The sequence below is a fragment of the Prosopis cineraria genome, unplaced genomic scaffold, assembly GCF_029017545.1.
Source record: "Prosopis cineraria cultivar Desert tree isolate PC_DT_omini unplaced genomic scaffold, ASM2901754v1 PC5, whole genome shotgun sequence".
NCBI classification, from domain to species: Eukaryota; Viridiplantae; Streptophyta; class Magnoliopsida; order Fabales; family Fabaceae; genus Prosopis; species Prosopis cineraria.
Genome location: NW_026555336.1, coordinates 40,939,878 through 40,959,133, shown reverse-complemented (window position 1 = coordinate 40,959,133; position 19,256 = coordinate 40,939,878). Strand labels below are relative to the sequence as shown.

Below are 19,256 nucleotides of genomic sequence, written 5' to 3'. Positions count from 1 at the left end.
ATGTATATATGAAATATTTTATCCAAAAAAAAATGAAACATAATGAATTAATATATATTTTTTCTTTTAAAAATATAAGATATTTTTTGAAGAGTTTAATGTTTCAAAATATAAGGCATTTTTAATCTTTTGAAGCGTAATCATTATATTTTTAAAAAAATAGCTCTATTAATAATAACTTTATATTTATTGTAAAATATTTAATAAAAATAAATATAAAAAATATTCTTAATTAAATAGTAAGTAATTATTTTATTTGGGATGAAATTTATTTAAAAATGTTTTAATTTTTTATTAGAGAGAATATTTATATATATATATATATATATAACCAACCGTGTCTTCCGTGTTGGTCACGCTCGGCACGTCGTCGTTGTCATCCTAGGTTGATCGGGGGTTCGTGAGCAACAGTGTTGTGCTCAACCTGAGATTGGTGAAGTTAGAGAAAGAGAGAGAATGGCTTCTGGTATAGAGAAGATGAGCATAGAGCAGCTGAAGGCTCTCAAAGAACAAGCGGATCTTGAGGTCAATCTTCTTCAAGATAGCATCAATAATATTCGCGCTGCCACTGCCCGTCTCGATATTGCTTCTTCTGCCCTCCAGGATCTGTCTCTGCGCCCTCAAGGTTTATCTGCTTTCTTCTCTATTTCTTGTCATTCATTCTGCTACTTTACAAATCTTTAAGATACGTTCATTTCCAATTTATCATTGAGTAATTAGAACGGGGGAGAAACCATTTGCTAGGTTTGCTTGGAGACTTTTCTTCTTTAAGCTTGATTGGGTGCCACTCGAACTATCGAAACTTTTGGAAATTCCGTTCATGTGTCAGGATAAACTAGGGCTGCGGGGCGCTTAGATAAATACTAAATTATAGTATCATACGAGCTCTTTCATTTTGGGCCAGACCATAATAGATTCTGAGCCTATCTGTGGTAGCGTTGAGAGGTTTTTTTCACCCAGAGATGTCTACAACCAGAATAATAATATCAATTTATCAATATATAATGTAAAAGATATAGGAATCTACATGATGGCATACTGTTTAACTTGTGTGGATGCATATCTTTCCACCTGCTTACTCATTGTGGGTCTCTTATTTTATTTTCCTTTTCTAATCTTAGGAAAGAAGATGTTGGTACCTCTTACTGCATCACTCTATGTACCTGGCACTCTTGATGATGCAGATAAAGTTTTGGTTGATGTTGGAACAGGGTACTTCATTGAGGTCAGTCAGTAACTTTTTCTTTACATGCTAAAACTTTTAGCTTTGCGCTGTTTCTATTTTTAGCACTATGAGTTGATGCATCTCATTTAGGTACACAAATAGAACTGATAGAGCGGAGAAAATAAGAAGAGAATCAGCATTGATAACAAACAAAGACCTTGCTGAAACACCAAAACAGAATTATCATTAAGATATGATGTTCCATATAAAAATACTTTGAAATGGTTCTTGCCAGTCTGAGGCTGGCTAAGGAAAAAATAAAACTGTCAAGGAAGAGGAATTGTTGTAACAGATTTGTTTTTTAAAGTGCTAGAATAATCTTTATCATAAATTCTGATTTATTATTTATTGATCTATATTACATAAAAATATATTCTATTGTTTCACAGATTATATATATTTGTGGAAAACCTGTGTGCCTTTTTGCTGATGTTGGTGCACTATAGCATGTTATATCCCCGATTTAAGGAGTGGCAGGGGAAAAAATGTGAATTTTCTAAAAGGCTTTAGGCTAAACTCTAGCAGTGCATCAAGGGCTTCCTACTGCTAGTTTCTTCCACATTCGACCCCAACAGTTTGGCTGCTACAAAAAGTTATCTGTTTTCTCTTATGTTGGCCACTATTTATCTTTTTTGGTTCAAATAACAAATCATTTATGATGTGTTATTTTCTTCAAAACTGTTGTGCTGAATAAATTTAATCTACTCTTGAAACAAATGAGCCAAAAAGGATTCTTGCTGTCTATCCTTTTTATCTCCCCATTACACTAAAATATAAGAAATAAGGATAGTCTATTCTCCTTTCCTATATACCAATTAACTTCTTGTATTCATGCTCTAAATAGAAAACAATGACTGAAGGAAAAGACTATTGTGAGCGCAAAATCAACCTGCTGAAATCCAACTATGATCAACTTGTTGATGTAAGTTTCCTGTAGCAAATCTTTTCTATAATTATTATGATATGGAATTGTGGATTGTTTGACATCCTTTCAGGAAATCGTTACTTAGGGCATGTTAGACTGTTCTGATATGAATATTGTATTCTTTTATATCTACTTAAGTGAATTAATAACTTTTCAGCTTGCAGCTTTGTTTTTGTTGGAGACCTCCCTTTCTTTTGCTCAGCTTGATTTGACTTCTATGTATTCATGACTGAAATTTTCACTAGACTGAAGATATATCTTATGCTCATCTCATTATGTTCTCGATTGATTATATAGTTGAATTGACATGTCCAGGTTATATTCCACTTACTTATGTGTAACTGAAGATGCAAAATACAAAACTGCAGGTTGCATCGAAAAAGCGAAGTGTAGCAGATGAAGCAGGGGCAGTCTTACAGGCCAAATTGAAGCAATTAGCTTCTTCTCCATAGCTAGTCGGTACAGAATACAAGTGCTTTCCGCCAAGACAATGTACCGTAGATGAGCAAATCAGTAGCGTCATTCATATTTTTGTTGGTTGATTTGCATTAAAAAAAGTTCAATATAGACAATGCTTTAAATGGTTTTTTGATGAGAGCTTAAATATGCCAATGACACTACCTACTTTCTACGGAGGAAAGACCAGCAAAGCTGCTTGAAGGACCCCCTTAAATCTCATGTGTCAGTAGTCTCCTCTCCGTCTTAATTCGTTATTGGATTGTTAGAATTCGTCTTGCTCAATCTTTTCGATTAAAGAAGTGCTCATTTTAGGATCTCTTTAATTTCTAGAAGGACAAAGTGCTTCTTTCGCTAGTCTATCGTAAGCCTCCAGAAGGGTATTATCAGATTATACTTGATTATTTTTCTCCTGACTGTTCTTACATCGCAATATATTTTCAGATAATGACGATCAGCTCCAATGATTCTCCGTATTGGAATGAGGCGGGGCTCAATTTTTTCGACTTTTTATTCAGCTTCGAACTGTCTCCGCCTAGATTACGTGTACGCAATTTAATTTTATCGAAACTGACCTTGTTGAATCGAATCTGGAGTTGATGCTCAAGCTCAATATATTCTTCTTCGAGCTCAGATAAAAGAGAAATGAAAGGAAATTTAAAAACTTACATGAAAATGAAATTTTTGAAGATCCGTTTTCTAACTAAATCCCATGATCAACTACTTAGCAACAAGCTTTAAAATTCTTTAATTGTCCAAAAATGTATTCAAGCTATGGTCCATTTTTCAGTGAAACTTTTCTGTATGTTCCGAGGAGGACAGCTCTTGAATGAGTTAATTAGGTTTACTTGGAGGTGAAAAATGAGTTATTTGTGCTTTTCATTTGAAATCATTGCTATAATTTTATTATCCCACTATTCCCAACCATGAATCATAGGTTAGGGGGTGTGTAGACAACTCTTAGCCCACACAAATTGTTAGCTAGTGGGACGAGCTGTGGGTTACCCTTCGAGCTACCCATCTCATATATAGGTTCACATATGTGTGTGTGATAAAAAATTTGCAAAATATCTAAGTTTTACTCCAACCTTCAATTTTCTCTTTCGTTTAGCAACCCTCATAATTGATCGCTCTTGAATCTCGATCTTGCGCCTCGTGAGATCCATCTCCAGTCTCTAGATTCTTTGTTGAAGCTTCCTGAGATCATACCCCATATTCTTCCTTAGAGCTCTCGGGTTTTGTTCACGCATCTCTCATGAAATCCCTCTCTCGATCTTCATTCTTCAATATTGCTTGCAAACGCCTCTCCAAATTCTTCCTTGGAGCTTCCTAAGATCGTCGTGCAAGTTCTGGATCTTACGCAAAGCGGTAATAGATTCATTCATTCATGTGTGAGTCTACACCCTAACCTATACGAGTTTTTGTCTCACCTTACACTTGCGTTCAAATTTCTTTCCATTTTTACCCCATTTGATGTGGGGTTCTGCTATTTGTAAATTAGGATTCTTGAAATCACTCTCTTTTGGGTCCATGTTTGAACTTTTTAACTCAAGATTAAGTTAGTGACTTTATAATTTGTCATTCAACTAACATTATTTTTTCTGTGATCTTTATTTGAAAAAAATAAAATTTAGTCATTATTCTAATAATATTTATGGTTTTGGGACGGGCCGTCCGTACCCATATTAATTCATATAAGTTGGCCTAAGAAAGTAGGTTAAAATGAGTCATACATGGATACAGGCTGGGCTGTCCGTACCCATGTTAATTCATATAAGTTAGCCTAGGTCATTTTCAAGCAGGTTAAAATGGGTCATACATGGATACAGGCTGGGCCAGCCCGTCGGTGTTAAAACAGGAGGGGCTATGAGTAGCCACTCAAGTTAGCCTGTCTTGTCTGGTATAGTCCTATCATGGGTTACATCTGTAGTCATAAAGATTATTTAGATATAAAAATTAATATTTTCCTTTATTACAAAAATATTAAGTTGTGTCCTCTTCCATAGATAAAGTGATAAATCATGTACAATCCAATTTAAAATTATGGTAGATGTAAAATGAGTTAGAAATGATAAGTTATATTTCATTGATCAACATGTATTCCTCGAAAGACGACAGCTAAACACAAACCTCAATCAACCCTCAGTGTCAAAGACGCGCTTCCCTAACATGAATCACTTGTTTCTTTGTTGTATTTGTTACAGAGGATTTGGACCGAATTACTCCTAAAATCCAATTTACATGTCAGAATATGTCCATCATAGCCCAGCTCAGGAAAGAACAGCGATGAACTTCGATCAGGAATAAATGATACCAAAACTTTTAAGTTAACCTTGCAACTTCGAGAATTATTAAAGGAAAGTAACACTTCAGCATTTATTTTTCGTTCCTCACTGCCGGCATTCAATTTGGATCAAAGTCGTCCGCAATCCGCACCAACTGCATCCAGAATGGATTTGAAACCATCTCTCTCCAAGCACTCAGCTAATTCATCCTAGAACCAACAAGATATGAATGCCTTAAAATAACTCTAATGCCATGTATGTGCTCAGAAACTTTCTAATTATAGTAACAATGATATGAGAAACACTAATATGCACAAAGGATAAACTCCAACATGTCTGAGGTTAATACCTTTATTTGAGGGATCAGTGCAGGCCCCCCATAAGCAAAACCTGTGTATAGTTGAACCAGTGTTGCTCCAGCTCGTACTTTCTTGTATGCATCCTCACCACTAAATTGCAAGACAGGCATGAAATTTTATCAATAGAAGAATTATACAAGGCTCATAGAAGGAAATCTACAAATTATTTTCTTTTTTTTAGCTTTTTTAACACAATTAATAGATTATGTATATATTACACTAAAACAGGTAGCTAGAAACCAATTACGCTGACAACAAAGGACTTAATATTTTTACCTGGCAATGCCTCCACAGCCAATTAAAGGGATCTTGCCCTGATAAACATGAATTAACAGAGTCAAGTTCTCAAGCATGCTATTGGCTACTCATAAATAGGATTAACCACAAGGGATGAACAGTATATCAAAACTTTTTAGGTAACAGGAGATTAGAGTTCAAATTACTTGAATGGACACTGGCAAGATTATTAAATCAAGAAATATGCTATCTTGTCAGCAAAGAACTCAAGCAAATCAGTGAGATACCCCCCTGAATACAGCATACTGCTTGTTACAGCTGTCTGTAGTCGTAGACCATATAATTCCAGCCCAAATTTTCATCAAAAGCAGGGAACAGAATGGTCGTTTCTTACTTTCTTCTATGATACAAATCCGATTGTGCCAGCATAAATATACTAAATCTACAACCAAGATATTGAAGAAAAAATAGAGCTCAAATAACTTGTACAGGCATCAGCTAAACAGTCAAATGGAGTACATTGTTTTCCTTGCTCAGAAAAGAGCTCAAACAAATCAGTGAGACACCCTGCGGAACTGCAATGAGTACAGCTTTAAGCTTGCTACATGTATCAACAGACAAAAATCCAAATCCAATTTTCATCAAATAGGGAATGGAATATTTGTTGCCAACATTTCTTCTTACATATAACTTGCCTGCCAGAATACAAAATCTACAACTACAACCCATCATATTTAAGATTGATCCACAGCAAAGAACTATACTTCAAGGAACAAACTTCAGGTTATGGGTATCTTCTATAATGCTCTCTGTTATTCAGAGTTTATAGGTGAGTACATAAGTGATCTAGAATGCTAACCTTTTTTTCTACAATCCTAAGTTGTGGTTGTGGAATGCCTTAAACAGATAGAATTACATACACGAAAAGCACTTGTAATTCAACACTTTTACGCAAATGCCCACTACAAGAACAATGAGCATACCCTTGTCATGATATACATCGCCTTCAAGATATTGGTAGAGAGATCAAAGAGAGGCTTCCCACTCAAACCACCAGCTTCTGCAGCAACAGGATTTCTACTGACAGCTTCTGGCCTTGAGATGGTTGTATTTGATATAATCTAGATACAATTAATGCATCATGAGCAAATGCTGTGAGGATCATACAGTATTTTGCTTTGGTCCCCATTGCACAGTTGCCTAGCAAAATGGTGGGAATGGGATATTGAACTTACGAAACATTTGGGCATCACAAGTAAACTGAGAGATAATCCCCCCCCCTTTCACAACTTATTTTATTTACTTTCCAACAAATTGAGTGTAGTGAAGGGATCGTTGCATCCACATATACAGAAGTTATACGGAGGAAAATAATTGTAAAGTAACAAAGAATAATCAGGCAGGGAAAATGTATTCAAGCACCCTTAATGGGAACCGGCAGACTCACAAGAATCCAGCTGTCTTGCTCATGCAACTAAATTCAGAAGGCATTAAGGCAGCTGACACTTTCTCCTCTTTAGTATAAATGGGGCAACTGACACATTCTGCTACCACCCCAGTGGTTGTTGAAGAGAAACACAAAAAGCACTATGTTCTATTCAATAATCAGTTTTTAAAAGGGTAGATTACAGTTTACTCCCTGTGGTTTAGCTCAAAATCAGCCATATTAATATCTTCTGCAGTGTTACTGTTTATGGAAGCCTTATGAGAGAATAACTTTTGCACCCCACTTAGATGTTCAGCTCGCAGTTCTTTCCAAGGGTTCCTTTTAGAAGATATGCAGAGGGATCGACAGCTTTGCAGCATGTTTAATTTCTTCTATTCTTTTCTGTTTCTACTTGATTATTCTAGTACTTTATCTTAGAAGGATACTTTGGACTCGTCTCATGTATTTTTCTTCCTTCTTCATAACATTTATTCTTTTATTTAAAGAACAATTTAATCAGATTTATATTTTTAATATTACGCAGAATGTGCTTTAATATTTTGCATATGGTGTGCAGGCTCTTGTACCACTTGAAGCAACTGGGAGTTGTGTTATAAAATGATTATGGCATCATTTGAAAAGCTGAGAAATAGGCAGCAAAGCAGATATAAAACAAGCATCGAGCTGAAACTAGACATAAGGAAGAAATATACCAGTCCATCCAGGCGAAGAGCCAAGGCAACCTATAATCAGAGTATAAAACGTCATATACCATCTGAGATGATAGAGATAAGAAGAAAAGTTATTAGCATGCACATGCTCACAGCTGCAATATCTTCGAGGTCTTCTTTTGACAAGTCTGGGGCAATCTTAACAAGCAATGGAGGCGGACCCTCCTCACCCCATTGCATTTCATCACGAGCAGCTTGAACCTTTAAGAGGAAGAAAATTTGCTAGAGTCAATCTCCACAATGCAATATGAAAAACAACCATGGAGAAAGCTTCACATAATTAATTCTACCTTCTTCACAAGATCCTTTAATTGCTTCCTTCCTTGAAGCATGCGCAAGCCAGGGGTATTGGGTGATGAAACATTAATCACCTAGAAGAGATTTACATCATGTGTAATTAAACAGAATATTCAACAAACTTTTTTCTTTTGAAAGATAATAACATGCACTCGTCTTAACCGTCTGCAGTAAGATGCCCAAAAATATCATTGATCTCCAGATTGGTTGTCTTTCACCACAATTGCTATACATCTACCAAAATCCACCCCACCGCACCCCACAAAAAAATTTAAAAAAAAAAAAAATCAGATTCTCCTGAATGAATTTTTTCACTTTCCAAATTAGGGACTGGAATTTCTAGATTTCACATTTCTAAACCATATAAACTTGGCATCTTATCTTTGTTTTATATGAAAGTCTACCATAACACTTTGCACCCAAAAATTCAAAAAGTGAATTGAAAAAGGAAATATTCAATGTGGGTTAGGCTCATCTTGTTATCTTCCTCAAAATACAGCTTTGAGCTCAAATTTGAGACTTCGTTTTCCTTTTTTATCAGGTTGGACAGCCCACAACCAATGGCCAAGTCTAGCTCAATATCTACCTCCCATTTGTATTTTTCCTTTTTGTTGAACTATCAGGGTAAAATAGAAATATAATAAATGGCACACTTGCAATATCACGTCTTCAAGTATTTATAGAACCAACTACTGATCACTTGCTCCTTGACTGATGACTTGAGCATTTTTTGTTGAATGGTTTCTAATCAAATGAAAAAAGATATGCAGTTGGCCCTACTGGAATTTGAAGTATTAGCATATTTTTTCCCGCACTTCACTCCGTAATCCAGAGTTCCCCAAGTTTGAAACATTGGCCTTTATCATCTACTTAAAGTAGGGCACGATTTACAGACAACACAATTATCTTAACATGCCATGTTGCTTGTGAAAGTAGGATATTGGGGCAAATGGTAATGTCATAAAATCAATGATTCTGAATGTAAATCTTTGACCTCTTTAGTCCTTAGATTGTTCGCAAGCCTCCCTTCTCCTATTAATTGAAGTATGTATTTATAACTAATTTACTTCAAATGGTTTGGTATTATGTCTCATCTAGCTGATGCTAGACCATACACTATAGAGTTTTATTGTTAATCTAGGTATATTTTTATCTTGAAAATACATAGTTCAAACTTTGGTAGCTATTATTTCTAGATCCAATATGATTGCATGGGATACTTTTCAATCCCAGGAAACAAGGACAGTTTACTAGATACACTGATGCCCCTCTCTAACTTGACAAAGGTAGACACCTAGTATACAGGATAGAGATGAAACGGTGCCCCATTTTTTTAAATCAACTGCAACCAATCATGAGAGAAAAAAGTTATGGAAAACAAGCTTCATTTGTTTGTAAGAGGCATGTAAGAAAAGGGCACTCACCAAATAATCAGCATACTGGGAGAGTGTATGAACACCTTGAACATAATCTGCTCCAGCATCTTCACTTGTCTTGTTTTTTCCAAGATTGACACCGAGAATTCCAGGGCCAGCTTTTCCACCATGCTTGACTTCATTGCTAGAAGAATTTGAAGCACTTGAAGTTTCATCCAACTTCCTCTTACCATGCTGTGCACCCAGCCGCTTTGCAACAGCAACAATTCCCTCACTATTAAAGCCACATCTATTTATGATAGCACTGCATGTTAAAAAGATTGATCAACCAGCAAGATAAATAACATACACAGCCTCAAAGAAGTCTAGGTAATTTGAAGTAAAGCTTTCCCATTCTGAAACTTTCTGCAATGTCAAAAAGTGATTATAAAAGTTAACCCAAAATAATAATAATAATAATAATAACAACAACAACAACAACAGGTATGGGTCTTAACAGCAGGAAATGACGGACAAAACAATATACAAGCTCATACCCTTCTGTTCGCAACCTGAAGATGCGAGGCTTTGGGTTGCCATCTTGAGGAACAGGTGTAACAGAGCCAACCTCTACAAAGCCAAAACCCAAACCAAGTAAACCTTCAACAGCCTCCGCATTTTTATCAAAGCCTGCAGCAAGGCCTACTGGGTTAGAGAACTTTCTTCCCCAAACTTGTAGACCTAAGATTGATGGATCAGGCCTCTTCTCCCGAGGAACCCAACCACGAGCTGCAGCTGAGACAGCAAGTCTATGTGCAACCTCTGGGTCCAATAGTGCAAAAAAAGGATTCACAAGTTTTGTTGCAGAGAATAACCATCCACTGCCAAGAAGATAGCATGAAACTAAGATCACTTATTTAAGCAAAGCTCGATCTATCTCTTTCTCCCCAAGTCAAAAGTGAGAATGTATTCTATAACCAGAGCAATTTTTTGTTTATTAACCTTGCTAACCCTATCTACTCAACATTCCACTAAACACAACTCCTTTTAACATGGGGAAGACATTTAAGCACAGGTACAGAAAATATTTTATATGATTTAAGTATATATCCCAACATGTCAACCATCAGAAATTTGTTTCCCACCACTAACAGAACAACTTATGTCTAGGATGAAAAACGAAAAAGGAAAAGCATCATCATCAATCATTTTTCTCCACCAAAGTAAATAACTTAACGAATTCCATAAAAGTGAAGGTTTAGAAGAATACATTAAAAGCAGACAAAAAATAAGTATTTGGGTAGGCCAAAGAATTTATTTTCTTCCAAAGGAAAAAGAAATCTACCCTATTAGAGAAGCAAAAGAAAATGCAAAGTTTCACTCAAACTCCCAAATGAAGTACCAGAAAGTAGCTTCATCCACAGTACTCACATAAGCTCCACTGGCTATAACAAGGCCTAGGGTTGCTCCTGTCAATAACCTTCCCTACAATTTAAAGCGATCAAGGTGAATACTTTAGTATCAGAGAAACGACTTCAACATGTAGAGGGAAAAAAATGTACAAGAAACCACAAAGGATTGTCAACTTCCCCGATCAAATAAAAACACTAGGCACAAATTTGTGAAATATACAATATGATTTATCTATAGCTTAGACAGTCTTTCAAGAAAAAGAAGAAATCCTCAAATGAGGAAACACCAGAAAACCTCAAAAGGAAGGGGGGGGGAAATACAAGGCGCCTGAAATGCTAACGAATGAAGTAAAGCTGACCAATTTGACAGCATGTTAAGCACACAAAAAGGCAGCATATCTTTAACAACCGCATCATGTAATGGCACATCAACTTAACAAACTTCAGTTCAGTTTTGGAATTTTAAAATATTACTAGTAAGAACTAAGGAATCATTATCATGTCTGAATTTTAAAGTAAATCTTGCTCACCTAATTAAGATTTTTCCATTTGATCTGACACTGAAAACATATAAAAGAAGAAAGAAAGAGGAAAAGGAGAAAAGACTACACTTTCATCTCCATACCTGAAAGCAAATTTAAAACCAAGGATACAGTTTGAGCATTAATAAAAAAGGAAGCCTAAAAAGAACCCCAAATCTATATTGCATTGATTATACTAAGAACTGCAAGATGCTTTCAGATATCAGTGAGAATCAATTCAGTTGTTCTGCTCTTATATCTATCACTTAGTTTAAAGAAATCAATAAATAACACGGAAAGTAGATGATACAGTTGGCCATAATGATTATGCACGAAGATAACCAAGACACGACAAAAATCGACAGTGAACATCTTCAGAATACGTCCATCTAGTTGATTGTACAATTAATTACTGGTACAAAACAAATCCAGACAAAGCAAACTTTACACGTTCATGAAACCTACAAACTCAATTGAAGGATATATGCCAGCATAAGAACCAGGATTACAAAATAAACAAACAAATAAAATATAAAAAAATGCTGATTTAGCAGATGATCCTGCTAACGCGATCCAAGATCTAAGGATAACAAGGAATAAGCGACGGGATAAGTCCAGTTTCTTAAATTTGTTTCCATGTTTTTTTAAAAAAATATATATTTACCAAACATATGTACAATAAAATACGAACGCAATCGCTACGATGACTACATGTCAGCAAATGCATGTCAAGATGAATGAGACTTCCTCCAACCAAAAAGGGGGGGAAAAACTGCAATATGTAAAATTTGCGAACTTGAGCGAATTTGTGGAGAAGAGAGGTTAAAAAGCTTACTTTCTTCGAAGAATGGGTAATCTTAGAAACATTTTCTACTACAGAAGAGTAACATCTGGTGCCCTGGAGAGGACGTGAAGCTGTCCTTTTAAGCAAAACATCTCTCAATAGCTTTCTCGAAAACCATGCAGCCATGAGTGTAGAGAAAGTGCAAGTATCTCCGGTTAATTGTAACTCAAACACAGCACTCAGAAAAGCAATTCCCAAAAGGCTTGCAAGCTAAGCAGGACAGAGAAATTATCATTCGTTATCGATAGACCAGTTCCCGTTTCTCATAAAGGGAACGTGAGTACTGTAAGCCCAGGTTTCAAGCTGCACAGAGCACCAGGCAGAAGCTCATGACAGAGGTGGCTCGCGAGGTCGACAAACTCCAGTACGGTGGTTCCACTGGCAGCCTTTCAAGGACGATGGAGCCGTCGGAAGGGAGAAGGACTGCGGTACTCGACCGCGAGCTTGATTCTTGAAGGGAGGCCTCCTTCGCTGACGTTACGACGTCGTTCTCCGAGAAATATTGCACTTTTCCTTGGATTCTCAAATCTCAAATCTTGCAGGCCCAGCCTCTTCCGCCTTCTTTTTCCACAAAAAGGTGTACCCTCATCAGACGGAATTTTCTTTTAATTTTATTTTTCGGGCTATTGCTTAGCTAAATTATTCAAGGCCTCTGGCATGAAGCCCGAGTTAACCAGATCCTATGTTGGACTGAGCGTAAATATCTCATTTGATATGCAAAGCCCGCCCAATGTTGCATTCTCTTTGATGCTTTTAATAACATTATATTGACTACTTTTTTAATTAATAAAATTCGTTAAAGTTAATTAAATATTAAAAAATTTCACAATTTTGATAACAGAATATAGAAAAACCATTATAAAGAGTTAAGATCATTTTTAGAAATAAGTTATAAATATTTCATTAAATTTTAATAAGGGTCTATATTAAGAACCAATAAATATTACCTTATAAATTTAACCAAAAAAATATAAAAATTATCAACATGAAAAATATCACGAATATAGGATACAATTCTAAAAGAATCCATATTCTAATTTAATACATAATGTGTCCTAATTTGCATGTTTTTAATTATAAAAATTCACTCTATTAAAAAAATTGTAAATTATAAATAATACTTTAATCAACTTACATCAAACAACTGGATGCAGCAAGTGAAAAAATCACGTAGCTATGGTATAAGTTCTACATGGGATATATTATGAGTGCTTGTTAATTTGTTTCAAATTGATTGTTTTTCAAACTTGAAAACTAGCAAATATTTATGGCAAAAAAAAATTTCCTTTAAGAAGAATAATACGATTTTCAACTAATACTTTTTATTAAAGTTCTGACGTTTATCTTTTAAATTTTTCGTTTATTATCTTGCTAACATTATTAACAAAAGTAATCTGTTGACGGGCAACTATCTCAGATTTTATTATTTATGGTTTCGAAGCAAATATAAAAATTGAAAATGGGAAAATTACTGTGAACTCACGGGAGAAGTTGAATTAATTAAAGATCCCATGAAATAGATAAATTACTTTGAAGTTCTAAGGGACTCTAGTGTAAATAATTTTTGTTGTATAATTACTATATTACCCACGTTGAAAAAGAAAATGAAGGCAAAAATTCTCACCCCAGCAAATCCATTTTCTCCTCTCTCACCTCTTTTATGATAATTCGCTGCTCTTTCCCCCTTCATTACCATGGCTTGAAACTCACTATCATCAAGAAGAGGAACCGCTCAAATTGTTGCCAAGCAAGACTGTCACAGCTTTGAAACATGCTTTGGACTTCCAACCAGGATACAAAGATGTGTAAAGGAAGTTCTAAGGCTAGTTTCACTAAAAAAAATTGCCCTTACTCACCAACACCCCCCCTAATTTTTAATCTATATTGCTGTCATCCTCACTAGTCAGAGAATGTGAGTCCTCATTTGTCAACGCTTCAGGTTGGGGTTGCAACTGACTATGTTGATGTGTGAGAATGATGTTGTCAACTTAGATATCCTCAGAGAATTAGGTAGTCAGATGTGAAAACTCAATCTACGATATAGTTTTAGCTTGCATCGTAAAGTCGCTAGAGACTCGTTTCTCTCACTTTGTCGGTTTCTAGTTGTTTACAAAATTTTCTGCCACGTTCTTTTGTCCATTGGATTCTATGGAAGGGGAGGCAATTGAAGTGGATGACATAATTTGAATGTATACGACGACGACATCTTCTCTAGGAAAACAGAGAAGGTAAAGTTATAAATTGGTGTGACAGCTTTTCATAATTCTTAGATTGAAAGATACATTGATTTTAAAAAGAAAATGAGTTTGCTGGAAAGGTAGTTCTGTCTTATTATTCTCCAAATAATGGCCAATATTGTAATTATATAATAAAAAATTATATACACCAAAATTTTTAGGGAGTTCAAAGTCATTTCTCCATTTCATAGGACCTTTGTCAAATTAAAAATTTTTTTATGGGACTTAACAATGATTTTTTCAACGGAGCAAAAATGAACACGAAAAGAGATGACTGTTTTTATTCAGTTTAGGGTTGTGGTCTTTTTTTTTTTTTTTTTTTTAACAATGATGTACATTCACAATATCACGAAGCATAATATTAGATAGTTCTAAGAAATGCTTCCCTCTCATCATTGACTATCTTAACACAGCAAGATGATGGTCGCTCAATAGTATAAAACTGCCTATCAAGTCATCAACATTTTTAGTTAAATAGTGGGCATAATAGTTTGTCACAGTGAACATGGCCGCGCAAGAATTAAATCCAAAGACCCAGTTGGCATTGTTGTCCCTGATTACCCCTTCACACACAGAAGCATCAACGTCCAAACGAACAGCACCTGCTTCCGCCCTCGTCATCGTTGGTGAGCCCGAATTAAACTTCTCCCCAAGGTTCCATAAGACTGTAGCATGTTCAAGCCCCCATTTTGCCTTCTGAAGAGCTGCAAAATTTCAAGCCCTCTCATCTAAATATCAAAAGTCAAACCCCCACCCAAAAATAAATAAATAAATAAAGCATAAAAGAAAAGAAGGGAAAACAAAGCTCTATTCGGGCACGGGGCACGGATACACACATGAACGTGTACCCGGATCGCTAATAGTGTAATGTAATATATATATATATATATATATATTTTGTATTTTTTTCCTTGTTTTCAATGAAATTTCCTCACCCCGGCGCTCGTGAGGATCCATTTCCGATTAGGGCAGCTCGCGCCAACATCCATTCTCATAACCGGTCGCTTCTTTCCTCCTTGCCGCGGCGAAACCCTGATCTCCCTCTTCTTATTCCGCTTTCGGTGTCTGCTGCGGCGTTCTCAGACTTGTTCCTGGTTTTCCCTTTCTTTTGGTGCGTCACTTCTGATATGTAAACTTCTCTTGTGTTTAATGCTTTGCTAACTGCTGATGAAATTGATTTTATCGCTTCATTTCAAGTATTTTCATGGCTTCTTTTGATTTTTGACCTGATAATATGTCAAACCAATGCTCCATTGCATTTTCCATTCTCTGGGAGAGGTCAGGATGGTATACAACTAGGTTAAAATAAATAAATAAATTCATTAGGAGGCGATAAGCCTATAACAGAAAATACATGCATATTTCTATCCAAAAAAAAAAGAAGAAGAAGAAGAAAAAGGAAAGAGAGAAAAGACATGAACGTTTTTATGTATCTTGATATAGCTGGAATATTTGATATATAGAGATAATAGTATTACAGCATCTCGGAGAGGGGGAATGTTGATATTTCTTGGTCTTCGTGATGGAAAAAATTTCTTTCAATTACATTTGGTGGTTTCCTGATATAGAGTGAAATATATGGATATTTCTGCCAAGGGTGTTAGATGCATCCCATGTCATCAAAATTTTGGTTATTTTCTTTTGTTGTATCTAATTCAAAACAAAACTTATAATGAGACTTATTGATGGTTCAAATGCTAGACCACACTATCTGTGGCCTGCGTATCAGTAAAAAGATTTTATTAGAAGTTTAGAACACTCATGAAAGCCACTATCAACGTGAATTGTGGAAGATATATTATCCGGCTTGGAAGTTCTAAGTTTATGGATAATCGTATTGCTGTGCTACATCAAATTACTATGGAGTTATATTTATTGTGTCCTAGGCTTCTGCATTTTGATGTATCCCTATTCAGGTTTTTTTTAGAGATGACCCTCTGGAAGAATTTTCTTGGTGACGAAACACAACTTCCTATGCTAGTTTTACAGTTCTCACCATCTTCTTCAGGTCTCTCTTGACCAGAAAGCTTTGTCATCCAAGTCCTTCTGTGGCATCATATATTACTTTAGAACTGATCAAGTTGCTGCACTGGAGAGACTGATTCACTTTATTGGACCAAAAATGACTGAAATCTATAGTCCCACAGCTTGCAGACAGTTATCTCAGATGGTCATCGCAATCATCTTCTTTCACAGTTCTGAATATCTCTTAGCCCTTGCTATTCATGGAAAATCGAATGTATCTCTTAATTCTCTTTTGATTAGCAAAAGCTACCTTCTGGCGATGTTCTTTTCATTGGTGGAATACGTTGTTGAGATTGCTTTATTTCCTGAGCTAAAGGAGCATTGGGCGATCAGTAATTTGGGACTTGCCATGGTTGTGATTGGGGAAATTATAAGGAAGATGGCAATTATAACAGCTGGGCGAGCCTTTACTCATGTTATAAAAAATTATTTTGAAGAGCGTCACCAATTGATTTCGCATGGGATATACAAGTTTATACGTCATCCAGGGTACTGTGGTTTTCTCATTTGGTCTGTTGGCACTCAAATAATGCTCTGCAATCCCTTATCAACTATAGCATTTTCAGTTGTTGTTTGGAGCTTCTTTGCTAAGAGAATACCATATGAAGAGTTCTTTCTGAGACAGTTTTTTGGAGCACGGTATGAGGAATATTCTCAACGAGTTGTGTCTGGGGTCCCGTTTGTAAAGTGGAGGTCAGCCAATTTTGTGAACTGAACTGTATGCTCAGCTTTTCATACTGATTCCATTCCAAGTCATCAAAATAGGCTAAAGAGTTTTCTTCTCAACTCACTGTGAGATCGACTCCAGTGCACGTCGCTGGAGGTGACAGGATGTCTTGATATGTCCATGTGCTTGTCTGGAACATTTTAACAAAACCATGTTTGTTACAGAGTGGTGATGCAGATGATGGCTTCGCGGTCTAAAAAGAGTTCGGAGAAACCTAGTTGGTTTCGTCCAACCTTGTCCCAAAATATTGCGTGGCATCCAGCAACATTATTACTTTTGCCTGTGGCAGATGTTCTGAAGTGATTCAAGCTTAGGCATGTCTAGTCAAATGATGGGAGCTTAGCATCCATTCAATTAGGTCCCTTTGGTTAGGTTTTGATTATATGCTTAGAATGCAAGATAACCGCTACTCATGACAATGATGTACTTGGTTCAATCTTTACCCTCTTTTTGGTAATTCTTATTTATATTTGATGAAACAAATATGATAACCATCCATATAAAATATAAAATTTGTAAAAAGTAATAAGTTGACAAATCATCGTGATCTCTAAACAAATGTATGGATCTATTCTAATTATAGGAGTAAATATTGTACTCTTTTATTGAAAAATATAAAATATTTTTTTATCAGATCTTATCGTCTAATAAAGTAATTATTGGTCTTTAAATCAATTTTATTTTATATATTTATTCTTATTTAATATGGTATTTTACCATAAAAAAATATAAAGTAATCTATTTAATGGGGATATTTTTTTAAAAAAGTAATGATTACACTTTAAAAAATTTAAAATCCTTTATATTTTGTAATATTAAATTTTTAAAAAAGATCTTATTTAATGGAGGAGTAATTGGTTTCATTACTAGTTGTGCTTACTTTGACCCAATTTGTATAATATATATGTATATACATTATGATTCTACTCTTGCTCGCCAAAGAGGGGGGAAAAAAACTACGTTAAATCCCTGAACATTCTTTACGAGCCAATTTACATATCTGTTAACTTTTTGTTTTTTTTTAGCATACTATATATTAACTTTATCATAGATATGCTCAAGCTTGACATTCCGAATTAAGGTTGAGTTTCTTAATTTCTTCAGTTGTACTTTCTAAGAAAAAGCCTCTCACATTATCTCAAACATAATATCAAGTACTTAAATCCAGTCGCTAGCAACCAAAACATTCTGGAGCCTATTACAAGGACTTTGAGAAATATCAACCAATTCCACAGCAATGATTTATAGGTTTTGTTTCTCTCTTTTAATGTGTTCCAGGGGTCCATAACCCCAAAGAGTACTTATATGAGATGGCTGTAGAACTTGTAAGCTTCACTTTTAGCATGTTGTAATGTAATATTTGCCCCCTTATCATAATATAATATAAATATGACATGAAAGGCAATCAATCTTACTGTGAATTTTGTTATGGAAAACATTTCCAATCCCTTCAAAATTTGTATGTAATGATAATAAATTGACATGCACACGGCACACAAAATATCATAACAAGAGAATCACATTCCAATCTGATGGCACTGAAAAAGGTAATCCTTTTCATAGCACGATGCTGGGAAGAAAAATATCAATGACATATTTATAACCATTAAGCATCTCTTATAATGATTTTTTTAAAATTTAAACTTGTATATTCAGCATTTCAGATTTCACATCTAAAACGTGGCTTTTATTCCTATTTCATTGTCCATTACTCTGATTAAACCAGCCTTCCATCCGCGAGATTATAATAATGAAGTGGGGAAGGGAAAAAGGGAATGGACACTAAGGCCCATTTGTTACAGTTTATTTTATAAGAAAAGATTAATTATTTTTAAAAATTTATTTTGTAAGTTTTTATAATATTTATTTAATTTTTTTAAAATAATTAAAATATAAAATATGTTTAATTATTTTAAAAATATAATAAAATATATTTTAAAGAGACGAGATATAAAAAATATAATAAAATTTTAAAATAATAGAATGATAAATTATTTTTATAAAGTAAAAATTAAGGAAGATATTGTAAAATTTTAAAAAAACTAAGTAATAATTTTTTTATTAATGTAATCAAATGTAAAATAATTTTTTTATTTTTATAAAAATTTAATAAAATAAATTTTTTAAATTATTTAAAAATTATTTATTTTTAAATTTTAAGTCCTGATATTGATTGGGATAAGATGAGGAACCG

General features: G+C 34.8%; 3 protein-coding genes across 6 annotated transcripts; 2 read left to right on the top strand and 1 right to left on the bottom strand.

The window, feature by feature from the left end:
• The first annotated feature begins 341 nt into the window (after window positions 1–341).
• On the top strand, window positions 342–3,031 carry LOC129311349 (prefoldin subunit 5). Of its 2 annotated transcripts, XM_054953594.1 has the most exons (5): window positions 342–625; window positions 1,122–1,225; window positions 2,070–2,147; window positions 2,519–2,642; window positions 2,769–3,031. In XM_054953594.1, exons 1-4 carry the CDS (start codon window positions 457–459, stop codon window positions 2,600–2,602), a joined length of 435 nt encoding a protein of 144 aa, XP_054809569.1. In that variant the 5' UTR covers window positions 342–456; the 3' UTR covers window positions 2,603–2,642; window positions 2,769–3,031. The 2 variants fall into 2 exon arrangements, with proteins under 2 accessions (XP_054809569.1, XP_054809568.1); XM_054953593.1 differs by having other exon boundaries at window positions 2,519–3,031.
• Window positions 3,032–4,664: 1,633 nt separating this feature from the next.
• Window positions 4,665–12,619, bottom strand: LOC129311347 (dihydroorotate dehydrogenase (quinone), mitochondrial). Of its 2 annotated transcripts, XR_008593278.1 has the most exons (12): window positions 12,065–12,619; window positions 10,699–10,781; window positions 9,854–10,177; window positions 9,366–9,621; window positions 7,935–8,015; window positions 7,738–7,845; window positions 7,627–7,656; window positions 6,471–6,608; window positions 5,527–5,564; window positions 5,241–5,340; window positions 4,939–5,100; window positions 4,665–4,831 (listed from the first exon to the last, which is right to left on the bottom strand). XR_008593278.1 is itself a non-coding variant. In XM_054953590.1 (11 exons), exons 1-11 carry the CDS (start codon window positions 12,197–12,199, stop codon window positions 5,020–5,022), a joined length of 1,374 nt encoding a protein of 457 aa, XP_054809565.1. In that variant the 5' UTR covers window positions 12,200–12,618; the 3' UTR covers window positions 4,665–5,019. The 2 variants fall into 2 exon arrangements, 1 of the variants encoding a protein (XP_054809565.1); XM_054953590.1 differs by having other exon boundaries at window positions 4,665–5,100; window positions 12,065–12,618.
• Window positions 12,620–15,220: 2,601 nt separating this feature from the next.
• LOC129311398 (protein-S-isoprenylcysteine O-methyltransferase A) lies at window positions 15,221–17,519 on the top strand. 2 transcript variants are annotated; one of them, XM_054953690.1, is made up of 2 exons: window positions 15,221–15,421; window positions 16,319–17,519. In XM_054953690.1, exon 2 carries the CDS (start codon window positions 16,433–16,435, stop codon window positions 17,048–17,050), a length of 618 nt encoding a protein of 205 aa, XP_054809665.1. In that variant the 5' UTR covers window positions 15,221–15,421; window positions 16,319–16,432; the 3' UTR covers window positions 17,051–17,519. The 2 variants fall into 2 exon arrangements, with proteins under 2 accessions (XP_054809665.1, XP_054809664.1); XM_054953689.1 differs by having other exon boundaries at window positions 16,227–17,519.
• The last annotated feature ends 1,737 nt before the right edge of the window (window positions 17,520–19,256 follow it).

What these genes read in the sequence shown, in the direction of transcription:
- LOC129311347 (XM_054953590.1), bottom strand. Translation starts at nt 12,199, where the DNA reads ATGGCTGCATGGTTTTCGAGAAAGCTATTGAGAGATGTTTTGCTTAAA. An exon ending in CCCAGTATGCTGATTATTTG is followed by an intron (nt 8,016 to 9,365) that starts GTGAGTGCCCTT and finishes AATCTCTTCTAG; the next exon opens with GTGATTAATGTTTCATCACC. An exon ending in GGCTGTGGAGGCATTGCCAG is followed by an intron (nt 5,341 to 5,526) that starts GTAAAAATATTA and finishes CTTGCAATTTAG; the next exon opens with TGGTGAGGATGCATACAAGA.
- LOC129311349 (XM_054953594.1), top strand. Translation starts at nt 457, where the DNA reads ATGGCTTCTGGTATAGAGAAGATGAGCATAGAGCAGCTGAAGGCTCTC. An exon ending in TCTGTCTCTGCGCCCTCAAG is followed by an intron (nt 626 to 1,121) that starts GTTTATCTGCTT and finishes TTCTAATCTTAG; the next exon opens with GAAAGAAGATGTTGGTACCT. An exon ending in ACTATGATCAACTTGTTGAT is followed by an intron (nt 2,148 to 2,518) that starts GTAAGTTTCCTG and finishes ACAAAACTGCAG; the next exon opens with GTTGCATCGAAAAAGCGAAG.
- LOC129311398 (XM_054953690.1), top strand. Translation starts at nt 16,433, where the DNA reads ATGACTGAAATCTATAGTCCCACAGCTTGCAGACAGTTATCTCAGATG.